This window comes from Bufo bufo, chromosome 8 (assembly GCF_905171765.1).
Source record: "Bufo bufo chromosome 8, aBufBuf1.1, whole genome shotgun sequence".
In the NCBI taxonomy this organism is placed as follows: Eukaryota; Metazoa; Chordata; class Amphibia; order Anura; family Bufonidae; genus Bufo; species Bufo bufo.
In genome coordinates, this window is record NC_053396.1 from 206495179 (window position 1) to 206512948 (window position 17770).

General features: G+C 42.0%; 2 protein-coding genes across 5 annotated transcripts in view; one reads left to right on the plus strand and one right to left on the minus strand.

The window, feature by feature from the left end:
* LOC120977488 (zinc finger protein 260-like) overlaps positions 1 to 17770 on the minus strand; it is a 244578-nt gene that overhangs the window by 152215 nt on the left and 74593 nt on the right. The window lies entirely within an intron of this gene.
* Positions 1 to 17770, plus strand: part of LOC120977496 (complement factor B-like) — a 103639-nt gene that overhangs the window by 69105 nt on the left and 16764 nt on the right. For both annotated transcript variants that reach the window (XM_040405476.1, XM_040405477.1), the window contains one exon: positions 17595 to 17712. In XM_040405476.1, coding sequence (XP_040261410.1) covers positions 17595 to 17712 — 118 coding nt within the window. The remainder of the gene's footprint in view (positions 1 to 17594; positions 17713 to 17770) is intronic.

Here is a 17770-nt window from a genome sequence, read left to right on the forward strand (position 1 = left end):
ACATCTCCTGTCATGTAGACCTTCTCTTTCCTCTTCTCCTCCATTTGACCCAGACCGCCATGGCAAATTCTTTCAGCCGCATCTCGTCTCTACAGTTTGTAACACAGACACGTTAGATTTCTAAATTCCTCCTCATCCTGGTGTCCCCACAGTGTCATCCTGCTGCCACTCCTAATACTGTGGCCGTTGTGCCCCCCAATGTCCAAGGTACTATACTGCTGAAAAAATAGTGACCCTAATAGACATAATTGGAGTCATTTATCAAACTGGTGTAAAGTAGAACTGGATTTCCAAAAGAGCTGTCAAATATGAAAGTTGGAATCTGATTGGTTGCTATGGGCAACTAAGCCAGTTCTGCTTTACACCAGTTTGATAGATTACCCCAAATGTTCCTATAGTGTCCACAGCAATTATAATGTCCCCTAGAGACCCCCAGTAATAATAACACCCTATATTGTGCTCCAGGTAATAATCCCTGTATAGTGTCCCCAGAAATAATAGAATTGTCCCTACAGTGCCTCCCCAATAGCAACACCCCCATATAGTAATTTCCACCACACTGCCCCCACATAGTAATTACCCCATTGTAATTTGCCCCCACACAGTAATTTCCCCCAAACTGCCCCCACACAGTAATTTGCCCCACACTGCCCCTACATAGTAATTTCCCCCACATAGTAATTTGCCCCCACATAGTAATTTGCACCCACACTGCCCCCACATAGTAATTTCCACCACACTGCCCCCACATAGAAATTACCCCCACACAATAGTTTCCCCCCACACTGCCCCCACATAGTAATTTGCACCTACATAGTAATTTGCCCCCACATAGAAATTACCCCACACTGCCCCCACACAATAGTTTCCCCTACATAGTAATTTGTCCCCACATAGCAATTTCCCCACACTGCCCCCCACATAGCAATTTCCCCCACACTGTCCCCACACAATAGTTTCCCCCACATAGTAGTCCCTCCCATAATAATTTGGCCCCACACTGCCCCCACATAGTAATTACCCCACACAATAGTTTCCACCACACTGCCCCCATATAGTAATTTGCCCCCACATAGTAGTCCCTCCCATAATAATTTGCCCCCACACTGCCCCCACATAGTAATTTGCCCCCACACTGCCCCATATAGTAATTTGCCCCCACATAGTAGTCCGGCTCCCATAATAATTTGCCCCCACATAGTAGTCCCTCCCATAAAAATGTAGCCCCACACAACCCCACATTCCCCCTCCCATGTACTCGAGGTCCCTTCCCTAATATGTCCTCCTCTGTGTCTCGTCCCCCACATGTCTCCCAAAGTAGGCACATGAAATAAAAAAATTAAAATTGGAAAACAAAATGAAAAGCTAAATACTTACCGTCCAGGGCCAGGCACTTGATCGCAGACGGAAGCGGGATGAGGCAGGCACACGTCAATGTGCTGTGTCCCGGCACAGGCGCGTGATGACGTCATCACGCACGCCTGCGCCGGGATTTCACTACCGCATAGGCCTCAGGCCTACTAGGCCTGAAGCCTATGGCGGTGATAGGCGACGGGACAGGGAGCTATGCGCAGGGCCGGACTGGGGATAAAAACCAGCCCTGGAAAAAGTTGCATACCAGCTCCACAGCATTGCGTCGTTATTTACTTGTTTATAAAAGGCGAAAGCATTCATTTTAAAACACGTGTGTAAACACGAATATGAATTTTGCCCCACAATAGCTCTTTTGTAGAACCCCCATTGTTTATATTATCACAGCAGACCAGCTTTTCCCAAACAGGATGCGATAACGATATGCGATGCGATATTTTAAGGGAATTGTGGTAGAGGTCTATTTGCAGTGTTATGGGGGATCTGTGGATGGCGCTGTTATGGGGGATCTGTGGATGACACTGTTATCGAGGGGATCTGTGGATGACACTGTTATGGAGGGGATCTGTGGATGACACTGTTATTGAGGGGATCTGTGGATGGCACTGTTATGGGGGATCTGTGGATGGCACTGTTATGGAGGGGATCTGTGGATGGCACTGTTATGGAGGGGATCTGTGGATGACACTGTTATGGGGGATCTGTGGATGGCACTGTTATGGGGGATCTGTGGATGGCACTGTTATGGGGGACGTATGGATGATGCACTGTTATAGGGGATGTGTGCTATGACACATAGGGCCATGAGGGGGGCCTGCATAAGATGCTATATGTGTGAATGACACACATATAGCATGTTTTGCTGGCCCCTCTCATGGCCCTATGTGTCACAGACTCACAGCATTACTTTATTAATGTCCCCTCATGTGTCCTAAACCACGAACATAACTGTCTTTGTATGCAAAGTCTTTCTTTACTGCTGAAACAATCCCTCTCCTATTGATATTGAAAATCACCAGCCTCTCTGTATTCAGCCTCCTACCTGACACACAGCCCTGGCCCCTGAACAGCCGGATGACAGCTCTGCACAAGCAGGCTTAAGGACCTTCCGTGATGTCATGATCATGTGATCAGTCACATGTGTGGGAGGAGTCAGGCTCCGGGCAATGTCTGTGCTGGAGCCTGCTGTTGGGGGCGGGGCCGGGCTCCTCTCTCTGTCAGTCACTCTGTGTAAAATACTACACCAGCCAAGGAGCCTCCTCGCTGTCGGCACGGCCGGCAGTATGTGGGCGTTCGGGTCGGCGCTGGGCCCCCCAGCGGTGCTGGGCCCGGGGCTGCCGACCCGAACGTCCCTATTGTAATCCGCCACTGACTGCCAGCTCTCCGCTGCGCTCCGGTACCGGAAACCCACGTACTGGGCGCACGGAGAGGTGCTGGTACTCTCCAGGGCAATTTTTGGAAGTGGCGGTACTGAGTACCGCCGCGTTCCGGCCCACTTCAAGCACTGGTTGAGTATGATCTGGTATGGTTGTATGCAATTTGGATTGAAATATGGAATCTGAATGCTTGCAATTATATGCTTGCAATTTAGAAACATAGAAACATAGAATGTGTCGGCAGATAAGAACCATTTGGCCCATCTAGTCTGCCCAATATACTGAATACTATGGATAGCCCCTGGCTTTATCTTATATGAAGGATGGCCTTATGCCTATCCCATGCATGCTTAAACTCCTCCACTGTATTTGCAGCTACCACTTCTGCAGGAAGGCTATTCCATGCATCCACTACTCTCTCAGTAAAGTAATACTTCCTGATATTACTTTTAAACCTTTGCCCCTCTAATTTAAAACTATGTCCTCTTGTAGCAGTTTTTCTTCTTTTAAATCTTCTCTCCTCTTTTACCTTGTTGATTCCCTTTATGTATTTAAAAGTTTCTATCATATCCCCTCTGTCTCGTCTTTCTTCCAAGCTATACATGTTAAGGTCCTTCAATCTTTCCTGGTAAGTTTTATCCTGCAATCCATGTACCAGTTTAGTAGCTCTTCTCTGAACTCTCTCCAAAGTATCAATATCCTTCTGGAGATATGGTCTCCAGTACTGAGCACAATACTCCAAATGAGGTCTCACTAGTGCTCTGTAGAGTGGCATGAGCACCTCCCTCTTTCTACTGGTAATTCCTCTTGCTATACACCCAAGCATTCTGCTAGCATTTCCTGCTGCTCTGTGACATTGTCTGCCTACCTTTAAGTCTTCTGAAATAATGCTTGCAATTGATTTGGAATTGGTGGAACTGTAAGTAAACACATATATATCTAGTTCAGTATACAGTTCTAAACACAATACTAACAATATGAACATTATATAACTGTTTTAACTACCTATTTTGGCCTCTTGTTCCCATAAAACTCAGCTCTCAGTGGAGTCAATGTCTCTTCAGCTCCTGTCTCTGGTGAATAATGATTCTAGCAGCAGGAGCTGGGGGAATTCCCAGACAGACTGTGTGTGAGGCTGGCTGTGATTGGTGAAAACTCTTGCTGTGTGAGAAGCTGGCTGTGATTGGTCTAGACTTCTGACCAGCAACAACAGATTAACACTATACTTTCTGTTGTTTCTGCTGTGTCACTGAGCTTACCCTTCATTACAAAATTAATCTTAAAGGCATATTATCTTTTTCTGCTTCTGTGAACACAAAATACAGTTATATGACATCCAAAACATGATGTCACAGTAAATAACTCTGCTTTTGTATTTAACACATAAACATAGGAACTGTATTAAGGTTATTAGCAGGTCTAGTTGTATACACATATAAGCTATACTAGCAACCTAGGACAAGTATTAGCTGGCCAGCTACATTCCCACCAATATTACCTATAATTCTATGTTCTTAGTGGTAGTACTTGAACATGACTTTGAGGAATTTTCCATCAGGTTCCCAACTTCCAAGTGTCTTTTATTACTCTTAAGAAGAACAACTAACTTCTGTATAGGACATTACAACTTAAGTGGAGTAGTGAGACATTTTCCTTTTTTGTCAAGTTTTGAGTCTCCTATTTGTAACAACACTCTTCTTACTAGTTTGTCTTCATCCTTTTGAACTTCTAGAACTTTGGCCAATTTCCATTGACTTCTAGGTAAATCTCCTTCTTTTACTAAAACCATGTCACCAACTTGGACATTTCTTCTGGGTGCTTGCCATTTACTTCTTAGCATAAGATTGGCTAAGTACTCTTTCCTCCATCTATTCCAAAACTGTTCTGATAGATATTGAACTCTTCGCCATCTCCTTCTGGCATATAAATCCTCTTTGGTGAACTTGCCAGGTGGTGGCTGTATGTAATCAGACTTAAAGGGAACCTGTCATGTGGATATTTGATTATAATCTAACTAATTATATACAATCATTAACTACTAAAAAGTACCTTAGATGGATTCACTTACTGGTGTGACAGATGGTTATCTCATAATATACACACAAAGATGCCGCATGCCACATGCTAATGAGCTGATTGGAGTCCGGCGTGATGTCATTGAGTCCAGCGTATATTTAATTCAGAGCTATAGCCACTCCCCTGCCCACCTGCTGCTGGTCATATGGAAACAAACTGTCATTCAGCAGCAGGTGGGCGGGGAGAGTCAGGAGCTCATGAATATTCATGACTCATCATTATCAGCTGGAGCTTTTCAATACAAGATGTTGGCAGATTGACTGGGTCAATTAAAGAAAGTGACCCAGCATTGTGCTAAGAGAATCAATCACTTATTTATGTTGCCCTTAGTTAGGACACCATAAAACTGGTGACAGGTTCCCTTTAAGGTGAAGTAGATGGTTGGGAGTTAAAGGGTCCAAACTTGTTGGGTCGTTGATGTTATCAACTGTAAGTGGACGACTGTTAACAATATACACTCACCTAAAGAATAATTAGTAACACCTGTTCTATTTCTCATTAATGCAATTATCTAGTCAACCAATCACATGGCAGTTGCTTCAATGCATTTAGGGGGGTGGTCCTGGTCAAGACAATCTCCTGAACTCCAAACTGAATGTCAGAATGGGAAAGAAAGGTGATTTAAGCAATTTTGAGCGTGGCATGATTGTTGGTGCCAGACAGGCCGGTCTGAGTATTTCACAATCTGCTCAGTTACTGGGATTTTCACGCACAACCATTTCTAGGGTTTACAAAGAATGGTGTGAAAAGGGAAAAACATCCAGTATGCAGCAGTCCTGTGGGCGAAAATGCCTTGTGGATGCTAGAGGTCAGAGGAGAATGGGCCGACTGATTCAAGCTGATAGAAGAGCAACGTTGACTGAAATAACCACTCGTTACAACCGAGGTATGCAGCAAAGCATTTGTGAAGCCACAACACGCACAACCTTGAGGCGGATGGGCTACAACAGCAGAAGACCCCACCGGGTACCACTCATCTCCACTACAAATAAGAAAAAGAGGCTACAATTTGGACGAGCTCACCAAAATTGGACTGTTGAAGACTGGAAAAATGTTGCCTGGTCTGATGAGTCTCGATTTCTGTTGAGACATTCAAATGGTAGAGTCCAGATTTGGCGTAAACAGAATGAGAACATGTATCCATCCTCTGATGGCTACTTCCAGCAGGATAATGCACCATGTCAGAAAGCTCGAATCATTTCAAATTGGTTTCTTGAACATGACAATAAGTTCACTGTACTAAAATGGCCCCCACAGTCACCAGATCTCAACCCAATAGAGCATCTTTGGGATGTGGTGGAACGGGAGCTTCGTGCCCTGGATGTGCATCCCTCAAATCTCCATCAACTGCAAGATGCTATCCTATCAATATGGGCCAACATTTCTAAAGAATGCTATCAGCACCTTGTGGAATCAATGCCACGTAGAATTAAGGCAGTTCTGAAGGCAAAAGGGGGTCCAACACCGTATTAGTATGGTGTTCCTAATAATTCTTTAGGTGAGTGTACATTACTTCATAGAATAGGGTCCTAAGTAAAGCATCATCTATTTTTCCGGCGTTCTTTTTCAACACTGAACCTAACACATTTCTTACAGTTCTGATTTGTCTTTCCCAAACTCCTCCTGTATGGCTTGCATGTGGAGCATTCAAATAAAAATCACACTGTTTCTCTAACAAATACTCAGTTACTTTTTATTTATCAATCTCTTTTAGAGCTTTCTTCAATTCATTCTTTGCTCCGACACAATTAGATCCTTGGTCAGATCTAAGCTATCTGACAGTACCTCTAATGGCTATGAAACATCTCAAGGCGTTGATGAATGCGTCAGTTGACATATCTTCTAACATTTCTAGGTGAATCGCTCTGGAACTCAGACATGTAAATATTAGTCCATATCTCTTGTACTTCTTGCAGTTTTGCTTGGTGATGAATGGGCCAAAGCAATCCATTCCGCTATAAAGAAATGGTGGTGATGGGTTTACACGATCTGCCTGTAAATCTGCCATTCTTTGTTCTTCTGTAGGTCTTCGTGCCTTTCTGCAGACTACACATTTACTTATATACTTTGCTATAACTTTGCTTTCTTTCACAATCCAGTAACCACCTTCTCTCAAACAGCTATAGGGATCCTTGCATCAAGCTTATTCCTTGATGCAAGGATATGTTGTGGTAGTGATCAATAATCAATCTTGTGAAGGTAGAGTTTTTGGGTAGAATTGCTGGATGCTTCACTCTGCTAGGTAACGATGCACTTTCCAATCTCCCTCCCACCTTCACTATACCATCCTGCAGAACAAGATTAAGCTTGTATAATTGGTGGTTGTTTGGAAGCCTTTTAGGTTCTTGACTAAGTCTCTTCAACTCTTCACTGTAGAATCTCTGTTGAATGAGTCTTATGACTGTTTCTACAACTTTCATTCTTTCTTCTACATTCAACAATTCCTTCTTTCTGATTCCCTTTGCCAAACGTTGAATTCGAGCTACTACGTTTATGACTGTATTCCATTTTGAACATCTGGCTAGTCTTTCAAGTATCCAGTTTGTGCGATATAGTAGATTTCATTTAATCAGAAGTGCGGTAAATCATATACATGTGTGACGTTTCGGCCACAATCCGGACTTCATCAGACTGGTACCACTATAGGAACTGCTCAGATGACGGGCGTAGTATTGGTAGATGCAGACACAAGTCTGCCAATCAATATAATAACGCCATATCGATTGGCAGACTTGTGTCTACATCTACCAATACTACGCCCGTCATCTGAGCAGTTCCTATAGCGGTACCAGTCTGATGAAGGCCGGATTGTGGACGAAACGTCACACATGTATATGATTTACCGCACTTCTGATTAAATGAAATCTACTATATCGCACAAACTGGAGTTTACTTTCTTCTTGATACAACGAGGTGGGAACCCGACCTCCAGTAGCGTACCTGCAAGAGAGTGCCACAAGCTTTTCTCATCAATATAGACTTTTTAAGTATGTCATCTTGACACTTGGCAGCAGTGCTCAATGTTTGTACAACTTTTACTTCTGGATCACCCATAGACAATTCCGTGTAACCTTTACTGGGCGTGATTTCCTTTTCCCAAAGGAACTCTGGACCGGTGAACCAGTTTGAACTTTTCAATTCTGTTACATTCAGGCCTCTTGAAGCATGATCTGCTGGATTATGCTTCGTGTCAATTTTATGCCAATGTTCTGTATTTGTTATTTCCCTAATTTTCTCAACTCTGTCGGCGACAAAGATATGGAATCTTCGAGCTTTGTTGTTTATGTATCCTATGACAACTTGTAAGTCTGTCCAAAAATATTCTTCATCTATTTTCAATTCCAATTTTTCTCTCAGAAACTTGCTTACTGATGCTGAAACTACAGCTGCTGTCAGTTCAAGTCTTGGTATTGTCTGAATACTGGTAGGTGCAACTCTGGCCTTCCCCATAACCAGGGCACAGTGTATATTTTCTTCTCATATTACTCTCATGTAGGAGCACTGACCATAACCATAACTACTGGCATCTGAAAAATGATGAAATTCTATTTTCTTGTACTTTCCGAAATTATGAGGTACAAAACATCTACGGTATCCGAACTTCTCTCAAGTTTTGCAAGTCTCTTATCCAACTCTCCCACCTTGCCCTCAAATTTTCAGGTATGGGCTCATCCCATCCCAATTTCTGTCTGCATAATTCTTGCAGTATTTCTTTTGCTCTGAGGATTACTGGGGCCAAGAATCCCAATGGATCAAATATAGAAGCCACTGCGGAAAGAATAGTTCATCTAGTTGCAACTTTCTCTTCAATAGATACTTCAAAGAAGAACTTGTCGTTCTCTACATTCCATCCCAATCCAAGTACATTCTGAACTGGGAGATGATCATAATTGAGATCTACATTCTTCATTGTTGCTGCACGTTCAGAGTCACTGATGGATTCCAGTACCTTTCCGTTGTTTGAGATGAATTTGTGAAGGCGCAGGTTTCCTCTTGCGCATAACTCTTGGCTTTCTTTCACTAGTTTGATTGCAGATTCTGTGGACTTATGAGACCATCTACATAAGAGTTTTTCTTCACAAAATTTGCTGATGATGGGCAATACTTTTCATTCTAATTGGCCAGGTACTTCATACCATAATTGGCGCAAACCTGGAGATGATACTGCTCCAAACAAGTGTACTTTCATTCTGTATTCTGCTGGCTCTGTATCTGTATCTCTATCCTCTCAACATAGAAACCTCAGGAAGTCTCTATCTTCATTCTTCACATGAAATTGTTGGAACATCTTTTCAACGTCACACATGACCGCTACGGGATACTTTCTGAATCTACAGAGTACTCCAGGCAGAGCGCTTGTAAGATCTGGTTCTTTTAGTAGATGATCATTCAATGCAACACCATTGTACTTTGCTGAGCAATCAAATACTACTCTAATCTTATCTGGTTTCTTTAAATGGTAAACACCTTGATGTGGGATGTACCACACTTCTCCTTCTTTAGGTTGGTTATTAACTTTCTCTGGATGTCCTTCTTCAAGGATGCCTTCCATGAATTTCAAAAAATCATTCTTGAGTTTGGGATCTCTTCCCAACCTTTTCTTCAAACATTTCAATTTTGCTAGGGCAAGATTTCTGTTATTTGGCAGACAAGGTCGTTCTCTAAAGGGTAAGGGCATTTCAAGATGACCTTGTTGATTCTGCTGAATACTTTCTTCTAGAGTGTGTTCAAACTTTATGAGATACACTCTTTTCTTTAGAATTTATGTCTGCAAAGTCGGATTCAAGGATCTTGATTACTTTCGCTGGACTTACAGTTGGTAACTCTTGGACAGTTATTCGATGACACAATCCTGTCACCTGTATTGAGTTTGCGATCTGCTGTTTTCCTCCAACAACACCCCATCCTAGATCAGTTTGAACAGCGTAGGGTTCACCCTTTCCCCCTGTGATTACCTTTCGTGGTACCAAGGCTTCGGGACAATCGTAGCCTATCAACAGTCCAACACCAAACTCCTTCAGCAGAGACATTTCCTGAGATATGACAGATAGGTGCTCCCTGTCATTGGCTGTTTCACAGGTAGATATGCGATCTCGATCTAGAGGTATATCGTCTTTTGTATAAGCTGGAGGTAGATCTAATGTGTAGTTTGAACGAAGTCCTCTAACTCTGAGTCCTTTGACCCTTTGACTGTTTACTAATGTGTTTCTTCCCGTCATTGTGGTGAGTTTGAGCGTCACTGGTTCTGTAGCCACTTGTAATTTCTTGCAGATTTCTTGATCAATGAAGGTGACATCACTCTGGGCATCCAGTAGCGCATAGGCGTATACCTTCTTGTTCCTCTTTTTAGGATTTATTATGCATACTGGTACAACCATTGATGTGCCATTGCTTTCTCCTTCCCTCACTCTGCAAGAGAATACCGATATTTTCTTTCCTTCCTCAGTATCTTTAGGTATTGAGGATTTATCTTTCCTTGGACGTTCTTCATGTAGTGGTGTAGGATGGCGTCCTTTGCAAATGCTGCATGTGGCCTTTTTCTTACACTGCTTAGTAACATGGCCTTTTCTTAGGGCATCTGTTGGCAAAGTTGGTTATCCAGCACAAATTTTTTCTTTTCATCTGGGGACTTCTCCTTCAATTGTTGGCGCTTATGTTTGGAGTGGTTCTCTCCACAGAACATACACTTGAAGGTAGTCTGAAGATTTGTCGGTTCTATCTCTCTGATACTACTTGTTCTCGTAGGTATCTTGACCTTTAGCTGCTGTGTTGGTTGCAAAGCTAGTTGCTCTTGCACATCTTATCTCTCTTGCAGGCCTTTCTTCTAAGGATTTTAAGACGTAAGATGATGTTACTGGATTACATGCTATCCGTGCTTCCTCATTGACAAACTCAGAGAACTTTTTAAAACTTGGGAAGTTCTTACCTAGATCTAACTGTTTAGTCACATAGCGATTCCATCTAGAAGCCACTTCTTCAGGTAGCTTAGTCAGCATCCTGTGGTTTTCTAGATAGTCATTCAGTACTTCCAGTTCTTGAACATGTGGGATGGCATTGCTGCATGCTTGCAGGAAGTCACCATACTTTTGGAGTCTGAAGTGTTCTTTAGGACCTATTTTAGGCCAGTTATTCAGTTTCTCTCTAAAGGCTCTTTGTACTAAGAAAGGATGACCATATCTTGCATTCAATTTCTCCCAAGCTTGCTTGTAGGCTTCTTCATCTTTTCTACAGAAGTTACCTTCAAGAACTTCCTTGGCTTCTCCACCAATATATCTCTGAAGGTAGAATAACTTGTCAACTGGACTGAAGCAATGATGCTCAATGATTATTTCAAAACGTGCCTTCCACTCTATAAACTTCAGTACGTCTCCTGAAAATACAGTGGGTTCCCGAACGGGAAGTCTAGCTAGGACTGTTCTCTGTGGTCTTGCTGGGACAATGGTTGTAATACTCTCCTGAGCATTGCCATGGAATCTAGGAATAGAATCATCCGGTTCTATTTTCTCACTTACTTCTGAATTAGGTGAGTCTTTTTCTTCATCTTTTCCGGTAGAGATAGAAGGTAAATTCACACACCTTTTTCCTAACACTGGACTAGGCCTCTCTTTGTTTTTATGAGCAGGGATGGAAGGATAATAACTTATTTCTTCACTACATGCTTGAGATGTCCTTCCATTCTCCTGGGCATAAAGAAGGAGTCTGTTTCTTCACTTAGTACAGATTTTAACCTATGACTACACTGACTCATATCCTCCTCATGTACTCTGAGTCTGGCTTCTATGATCTTATATTCTTTCTGCCTTTCCAGACTTTTCATCTGTTGGCGCTGTGCCTGGATTTCAGCTTCTATCTGAAGGCATTGTGCATCCTTTTCAGCTTTCTTTTCAGCCATCAGTTGGTGCTACGCCTTGATGGCAGCTTCCATTTCAATTTCTGCTCTCTTCACAGCAAGTTATTCAGCTAATTCCTTTCTTTTGGCTGAAGTATTTGAGGACTCTGATATATGGGTGGCACTTCTGCTAGCGAAGGAAGTCACACTTGAGATTGTGGTACCACATAAGGATCTAGCATAGTCTCTCATAAAAAGCTCATTCATTCTACATCTTGCTTTAACTTCATCATAGTTTTCTGCAGATGATAGTTCTCTCATGAGCTTTACCAAATCTTTAGTGACCACAGTACATTTGTCCATGTTCCTTACAATATCCTGGAAAGGTGTTGTAAATGACCGCAGGTTGACATATGCTGCCATAAGCTCTGATTCAGATTCTTCTACTGTCTCTACCATATCACTCAAGTTCCCTTTTATACTTTCTTGCTTTAGCTTTTTACAAATGTCTTTAATGTATAATTTCCATTTATCATACATTCTGGCGAACTTTTTTACGTTCAGTGTTGCTTCTTGCTCCAAATTTTCCAGCATCTTTGGGGTCGGTTTTCTGGCATGTGATGAACGTCTTAGTTCATCTGCTTGGGCTATATTTGTTTGAGGCAAGACTAATGCTATATCAGATTCTTCTACCTCAGACAGGTTCCCTTGCTCTTCAACTTCTACTCTATCTATCTTTACATCCTCTAACAGTGGCATGGTAATACTAGGCTCAGATATTTTACTTTAAATGCAGTACTGACAATCAATACGAATATTAATAGTCCTTTCACTTTAAATGCAATACTGACAAATGCAGAAATTAATGACTGTCACTTTAAATACAACAGCAATAAATGCAGGCAATAAATGACTTTCACTTTAAATGCAATAGAGTCTGTGTAATACAAACTGTCCTTTGTTTTACTTTAAAGTCTTTATCTGAACACAAAAATGTCTCTTTATGCCAAAGCCTATATGCAATGATAAGTAATAAAAGGAAAGCTTTGACCTTATTCTGAAGAGCAGGATACTGCAATCTGAAGGTTGCTGGAACAAATGTCTGTCTTAAAGGACACTTGTCGTTTCTTGATGTGATTTGATGCTCTTCGCTGACTTGCGATGCTCTGTGATGACTTGCGATGCTCTGTGCAGACTTGCAATGCTTTGTGCTGACTTGCGATGTGCTGGCTTGTATACGCTGCTGCAGTTTTTGGGCCTAGTGGCGGGAAACTAGCTGGTTGCAGTACGTGGTCTCTCCGTGGATAGCGGTTCAGGCACTCTAGCTCTGGATTTTGGCCTCCCACCATGCATCTCTTTCTCTCTCTAGGGATCGCAGGAGGGTTGGCGCTCTTTCTCTGACTATGCAAGTGTCTAAATAGTTCCACTGTGGCAGGCGCAGCACTATGAAGTGCTTTTTGCGCTGTGGCATTAGAAGAATTTTGATATCTCTGACTTTTAGTCTAACCAGAATGTCTATTACTCTGTAATTCCTCTAGCGCCATTCTATGGAAACAGTATGTTTAAAGAGCACACCAAATGCTTAAAATAACTTTTTTTAACTTCAACTTTTCTTCATATAACACTGCCGCCTCCGCAGCAGATAGTCTATGTACATAACACATGTTGAAAAGATATCACAAAATGGAGGTATGCATAAGATGGAGGTTCAACTGTTCAATCTTGTCATTCAACATAAAATGGTGTATATATCTCTCTCTTCAGTATCTGTACGGTCACTTTAAGTTATTTAACCACCTCAGCTCCCCTAGCTTAAACCCCCTTAATGACCAGACCACTTTTTACAATTCTGCACTACACTACTTTCACGGTTTATTGCTCGGTCATACAACTTACCACCCAAATGAATTTTACCTCCTTTTCTTCTCACTAATAGAGCTTTCATTTGGTGGTATTTCATTGCTGCTGACATTTTTACTTTTTTTGTTATTAATGGAAATTGACCGAAATTTTTGTCAAAAAAATGACATTTTTCACTTTCTGTTGTAAAATTTTTCAAACAAAACGACATTTCTATATAAATTTTTCTCTAAATTTATTGTTCTACATGTCTTTGATAAAAAAAATGCAATAAGTGTATATTTATTGGTTTGCGCAAAAGTTATAGCGTTTACAAACTATGGTACAAAAATTTGAATTTCCGCATTTTGAAGCAGCTCTGACTTTCTGAGCACCTGTCATGTTTCCTGAGGTTCTACAATGCCCAGACAGTAGAAACACCCCACAAATGACCCCATTTCGGAAAGTAGACACCCTAAGGTATTCGCTGATGGGCATAGTGAGTTCATGGAAGTTTTTATTTTTTGTCACAAGTTAGCGGGAAATGATTTATTTATTTATTTTTCTTACAAAGTCTCATATTCCACTAACTTGTGACAAAAAATAAAATTTTACATGAACTCACCATACCCCTTACGGAATACCTTGTGGTGTCTTCTTTCCAAAATGGGGTCACTTGTGGGGTATTTATACTGCCCTGGCATTTTAGGGGACCTAAAGCGTGAGAAGTAGTTTGGAATCCAAATGCGTAAAAAATGCCCTGTGAAATCGTAAAGATACTCTTTGGAATTTGGGCCCCTTTGCGCACCTTGGCTGCAAAAAAGTGTCACACATGTGGTATCGCCGTACTCAGGAGAAGTAGGGAAATGTGTTTTGGGGTGTATTTTTACATATACCTATGCTGGGTGAGAGAAATATCTCTGTAAATTGACAACTTTGTATAAAATTTTTTTAAAAGTTGTCATTTACAGAGATATTTCTCACACACAGTATGGGTATATGTAAAAATACACCACAAAACACATTGCCCTACTTCTCCTGAGTACGGCGATACCACATGTGTGACACTTTTTTGCAGCCTAGGTGCGCAAAGGGGCCCAAATTCCAATGAGAATCTTTACGATTTCACAGGGCATTTTTTACGCATTTGGATTCCAAACTACTTCTCACGCTTTAGGTCCCCTAAAATGCCAGGGCAGTATAAATACCCCACAAGTGACCCCATTTTGGAAAGAAGACACCCCAAGGTATTCCGTGAGGGGCATGGCGAGTTCCTAGAATATTTTTTTTTGGGCACAAGTTAGCGGAAAATGATTTATTTTATTTTTTCTTACAAATTCTCATATTCCACTAACTTGTGACAAAAAATAAAATTTTACATGAACTCTCCATGCCCCTCACGAAATACCTTGGGGTGTCTTCTTTCCAAAATGGGGTCATATTTGGGGTATTTATACTGCCCTGGTATTTTAGGGGCCCTAAAGCGTGAGAAGAAGTCTGGAATATAAATGTCTAAAAAAATTTACGCATTTGGATTCCGTGAGGGGTATGGTGAGTTCATGTGAGATTTTCTTTTTTGTCACAAGTTAGTGGAATATGAGACTTTGTAAGAAAAAACAAAAACAAAAAAATATATATATATATTTCCGCTAACTTGTGATAAAAAAATAATAATCTTCTATGAACTCGCCATGCCCCTCAAAAGTGATCTTTATAGCGCCGCAGCGATTTTACTGTGTTTTTGCAGTGATCAGAAAAAAAAAAATTCTGTCACTGCGGTGGGGCGGACTGAACGCAAGTGTGTGCACAAGATCAGGCCTGATCGGCAAACACTGCGTTTTTTGCAGAGCCTATAGAACATGTCCTATTCTTGTCCGCAATTGCGGACAAGAAAAGGCATTTTCTATATAGTTCTGGCAATGTGCGGATCCGCAAAATGCGGAAAGCACATTGCCGGTGTCCGTGTTTTGCGGTACCGCGGTGTCAGTGTTTTGAGGATCCGCGGATCTGCAAAACACATACGGACGTCTGAATGGAGCCTTACAGGGGGGTGATCAATGACAAGGGGGTGATCAGGGAGTCTATATGGGGTGATCACCCCCCTGTCATTGATCACTCCCCTGTAAGGCTCCATTCAGACGTCCGTATGTGTTTTGCGGATCCGCGGATCCACGGATCCGATCCGCAAAACACATACGGACGTCTGAATGGAGCCTTACAGGGGGGTGATCAATGACAGGGGGGGGATCAGGGAGTCTATATGGAGTGATCACTCCCCTGTAAGGCTCCATTCAGACGTCCGCATGTGTTCTGCGGATCGGCGGATCCGTGGATCCGCAAAACACATACGGACGTCTGAATGGAGCCTTACAGGGGGGTGATCAATGACGGGGGTGATCAGGGACTCTAATATGGGGTGATCAGGGGTTAATAAGTGACAGGGGGGTGTAGTGTAGTGTAGTGTAGTGGTGTTTGGTGCTACTTACAGAGCTGCCTGTGTCCTCTGGTGGTCGATCCAAGCAAAAGGGACCATCAGAGGACCAGGTAACAGGTATATTAGACGCTGTTAACAAAACAGCGTCTAATATATCTTTTTGGGGTTAAAAAAATCGGATCTACAGCCTGCCAGCGAATGATCGCCGCTGGCAGGCTGTAGATCCACTCGTTTACCTCCCGATCCTGTGAACGCGCGCTCCTGTGTGCGCGCGTTCACAGGAAATCTCGCGTCTCGCGAGATGACGCGCCGAAGCGTCAAGGAGGAACAAATCGACCGCCTCCGGAACGCAATCCTGCGTTAGGCGGTCTGGAGGTGGTTAAGCACTTTATGATCTCTCTGAGAGGTATATCTGAGATTTAACAGTTCTACTGGCTAAACTGGGTTTGCAGTTTGCAGTAACTATTTGCAGATTGGTTGAATATTATCTGGTATGGTTGTATGCAATTTGGATTGCAATATGGAATCTGAATGCTTGCAGTTATATGCTTGCAATTTGTAGATTGCAATTTGTATAGTTGCAATTGATTTGGAATTGGTGGAACTGTAAGTAAACACATATATATCTAGTTCAGTATACAGTTCTAAACACAATACTAGCAATATAAACATTATATAACTGTTTTAACTACCTATTTTGGCCTCTTGTTCCCATAAAACTCAGTTCTCAGTGGAGTGAATGTCTCTTCAGTTCCTGTCTCTGGTGAATAATGATTCTAGCAGCAGGAGCTGGGGGAATTCCCAGACAGCCTGTGTGTGAGGCTGGCTGTGATTGGTAAAAACTCTTGCTGTGTGAGAAGCTTGCTGCGATTGGTCAAGACTTCTGCCCAGCAACAACAGATTAACACTATACTTTCTGTTGTTTCTGCTGTGTCACTGACCTTACCTTTCATTACAAAATGAATCTTAAAGGCATATTATCTTTTTCTGCTACTGTGAACACAAAATATATAACAGTTATATGACATCCAAAACATGATGTCACAGTAAATAACTCTGCTTTTGTCTTTAACACATATAAACATAGGAACTATATTAAGGCTATTGGCAGGTCTAGCTGTATACACATATAAGCTATACTAGCAACCTAGGACAGGTCTTAGCTGGCCAGCTACAGGCCTCCCTGGAGTGCACATAGGCCACTGCTTTTTCTTATCGTGTGCAAGCACGACTACCGCTGGTAAATTGCAGGTTGGTTGTAATCTTGGCAATGAGCTGTGTATAATGTGATGGAAAAATGAATGAAGCCAGCAAAGGAAGCAATATGGACAATCACAATACATTAGTAAGTGCCTTGTATTAACTTCCTCTACATAATAAATGATATTTGCTGAAGTGATACAACCCCTTTAAGTAAATCCTTGCCTCTTGTTTTTATTCTGACATTTCACATTCTTCAAATACAGTAGTGATCTAAACTGATTGAAGAGAGAGAGAACATGAGCAAGATTGTGAAAAACTGAGTTCTAATGAACTAAGGTGGATGGACTTCAGCTGTAGCTGACGAAAACGTGTTCTGGTGCCAGAAGACTGCAAACATCTCATATTCCTTGGAACTGCTATAAATCACATTTTTGAGACTTTCCCTTTTTCCCTTTTTTTATTATAGCGCCCTGGTTCTCAAGAAACATGTAAAGGCTCTATCATAAGCAAAGATTTTATCTTGACCGCTGCTCACTGCTTTAATCTAGATGAAGAACTCCATACTATTAGTGTAGAAGTCGGAGGTAAGTGCTCCCATGGATTTCATTCAATCTCCAGCTGTTGTCCACCTACAACCTCCGT